Source organism: Ceratosolen solmsi, unplaced genomic scaffold (assembly GCF_000503995.2).
Source record: "Ceratosolen solmsi marchali unplaced genomic scaffold, CerSol_1.0 scaffold11, whole genome shotgun sequence".
NCBI lineage: Eukaryota > Metazoa > Arthropoda > Insecta > Hymenoptera > Agaonidae > Ceratosolen > Ceratosolen solmsi.
Window position 1 is genome coordinate 13,546,473 of NW_011948416.1, and position 2,390 is coordinate 13,548,862.

Below are 2,390 nucleotides of genomic sequence, written 5' to 3' on the forward strand. Positions count from 1 at the left end.
ACAGATAGAAATATTTTTTTTATTTTATGGGGGTAAAGACATCGTTAACGATGCTCGTGTCGGTCAACGACTTGCACAACAACGAAAGAGCTTTCACGCTTACAATCGAACATTAAAATAAGCATTTCTTTATATCGAATAAGCTCCGTCTAAAAAGTCCCAGCATCGCTCGTGAAAACGCGCATAACAATATCGACGCTGCACATGTGCGCCACTGCACCGCAATAGCGGCATGGCTCGATTATTGATGAAGCGGAACGAAAGCCATCATACTCACCAGTGGGTGGCCAATTTTTTATATAGCCGGTGCAATGGACAACGGCGTAACTTTGGCCGTCCCTTGCCGGAGGTCCCAGGGAATTCCTCTGTTTCATACGATGGAGCCCGTGGGCAGCGGCCATGTCACCGCTCGTCTGAAGATTGCCGACCTTCATGCGACAGATGAAGCCCCGCCTCGAACCCATGCACAGGCGCACCGAAGCTAAACACGTAAAAAAATGCTCACTCTCTCGATTTCGCTGGTTAAATTCTATCTTTTTTCTCCTCTATTTATATTATTATTATTATTTTTTTTTTTTTAATTTTATTTCTTTTTTGCCGATAAAGTCCTCGCGGGCCGTCAAAGTACATTGCGTTACTTTGACACGAGCGTGCACCACTCGTCGATGATACGACGATAAATGCTGATCGACACAAGAATGGGAAAGAGGAGAAGTTCTTTGCAAGATATACTAACATTGATGGCCCTCTCGCTTGACGGTGCCGGTCTTAAGGTCGAGGACGCGACCCGCGTGTTGTGGCTCGGCGGTGCTCAGCTGCTCCCGAACCTTGTCCGCGTCGTCAGGGTGTACCTGGTTGTAGAGACTCGTGCCATACCAGTCGCTCTGCGAGTAGTTGAGAACCGGCGCTACCGAGTCCGACACATAGATTATACGCCCGGTATCGCAACTTACGACAAAGAGGAAGCCGTCGGCCGCCTCCAGGATCAGGTGCTTCAGTTCTTGGTCCGTGAGAAAGGAGGGCTTGTAGGTGCCGTCGGCACTTGTGTTGCCGGTCCCTGGAATCATCGTCGATTAAATACGTAGCTTCGATAATGACGAATACACGAAGCTTGAAGGGCTACGTTTCCCGCTAGTTTTACTCAATTTTACGAACTTTTCCACTTTCCACGTCCGTGCGTTTACACGACTCTCGCGTTTAATGCTTGCGGTAAACGTCAATGGGTTCCCATTATGGATTTCGTGGACGGAAAAGCCGTTGTCAAATTTTACGCGCTTAACGCGCTCTTTGCCACGTATATTAATCGAACGATTGTCATTCGTTATTTTTCTGCGCCAAATAATCAAACGTGGCACGGCGATAAATTCTACAACATCATATTTAGCCGTTGAAATCGTTAATTCCAAGATCAAAGAAACACTTCTGCGCTAATAATAAATCGAATTCATGAGGAATTGTAAGCAAAAATAGGCTCCGTTTGTCTTTCGTTAATAAAGAAAAGCAAAATCAAGAAACAAAAACAAAAACAAAAACAAAGGCAAAAAAAAAAAAAGACCTTGGATTATTTTGTACGCTAACATGCTTTCGAATTAAATTTCAATTTGTTTGTAAAAAAACAAAAAAAAAAAAACAAAAAAAACAAAAAAAAAACAAAAAAAAAATCAAGGTAATTAATTTGCATTAACGGCGGATTAGCGATAAAGACTGCGTCGTTGAATATCAAATAAACACGAGTTATTTTACACTTTTAACGTCTAAATTTTGCTAATTTAAGATTTTATAGTAAACGCTATTCATAGGTTTATTTAAGCACGAGTGAAACGATCGTTTGTTATCAAACATTTATATCAAATTCAATCTCATATCGTTATTTTTACTAAAGTAAAATTAGGTTTTATGTTGATTTGTTTAGCTTAGATTGAAAGGCCTTAACCGTAAAAAAATTAAATAATAACGGCTTTATGAATCGTACGACATAAAGTTCTCTAATCTATCAATTGTCGATTACTTAATTGCTTTTCCACAGTCATCTATCAACAATAATCGTGTATCACTTCTAAAGATCGAGTGCTGAAATTGATCGAAAGCTAGCGTTCCACTTATAGTTTCATACTTTAATTTTGTGGCTCGTTAACGAGTACATTATTATTGCACGGGTGTAGTCACGTATATTTCATATAGGAGTGATTCCTGAGCGTAGCGTATAATTTTATGTCCCTCGCTAATTAAGCATAAAAGGTAATAATTTTAAATTTAAATTTATTAGCCAACGCTATTTTTCGTAATTTATTATTATGCTTTTAAAAAGCTACTCAGCCTATTTCCTCGGGGAATCGCGTCATAAACCCGACGAGTTTTTATAAAATTATATAATTATAAAATTCTTAAAC

The 2,390-nt window shown here is 39.6% G+C and overlaps 1 protein-coding gene across 1 annotated transcript in view; it reads right to left on the minus strand.

Annotated features, from left to right (window-relative positions):
• The window catches only part of tgo (Aryl hydrocarbon receptor nuclear translocator homolog tgo), a 16,588-nt gene that overhangs the window by 3,148 nt on the left and 11,050 nt on the right, over positions 1–2,390 (minus strand). The window contains 2 exon segments of the mRNA XM_011495970.1: positions 278–481; positions 737–1,057. Of these exon segments, the coding sequence (XP_011494272.1) occupies positions 278–481; positions 737–1,057 (525 nt within the window).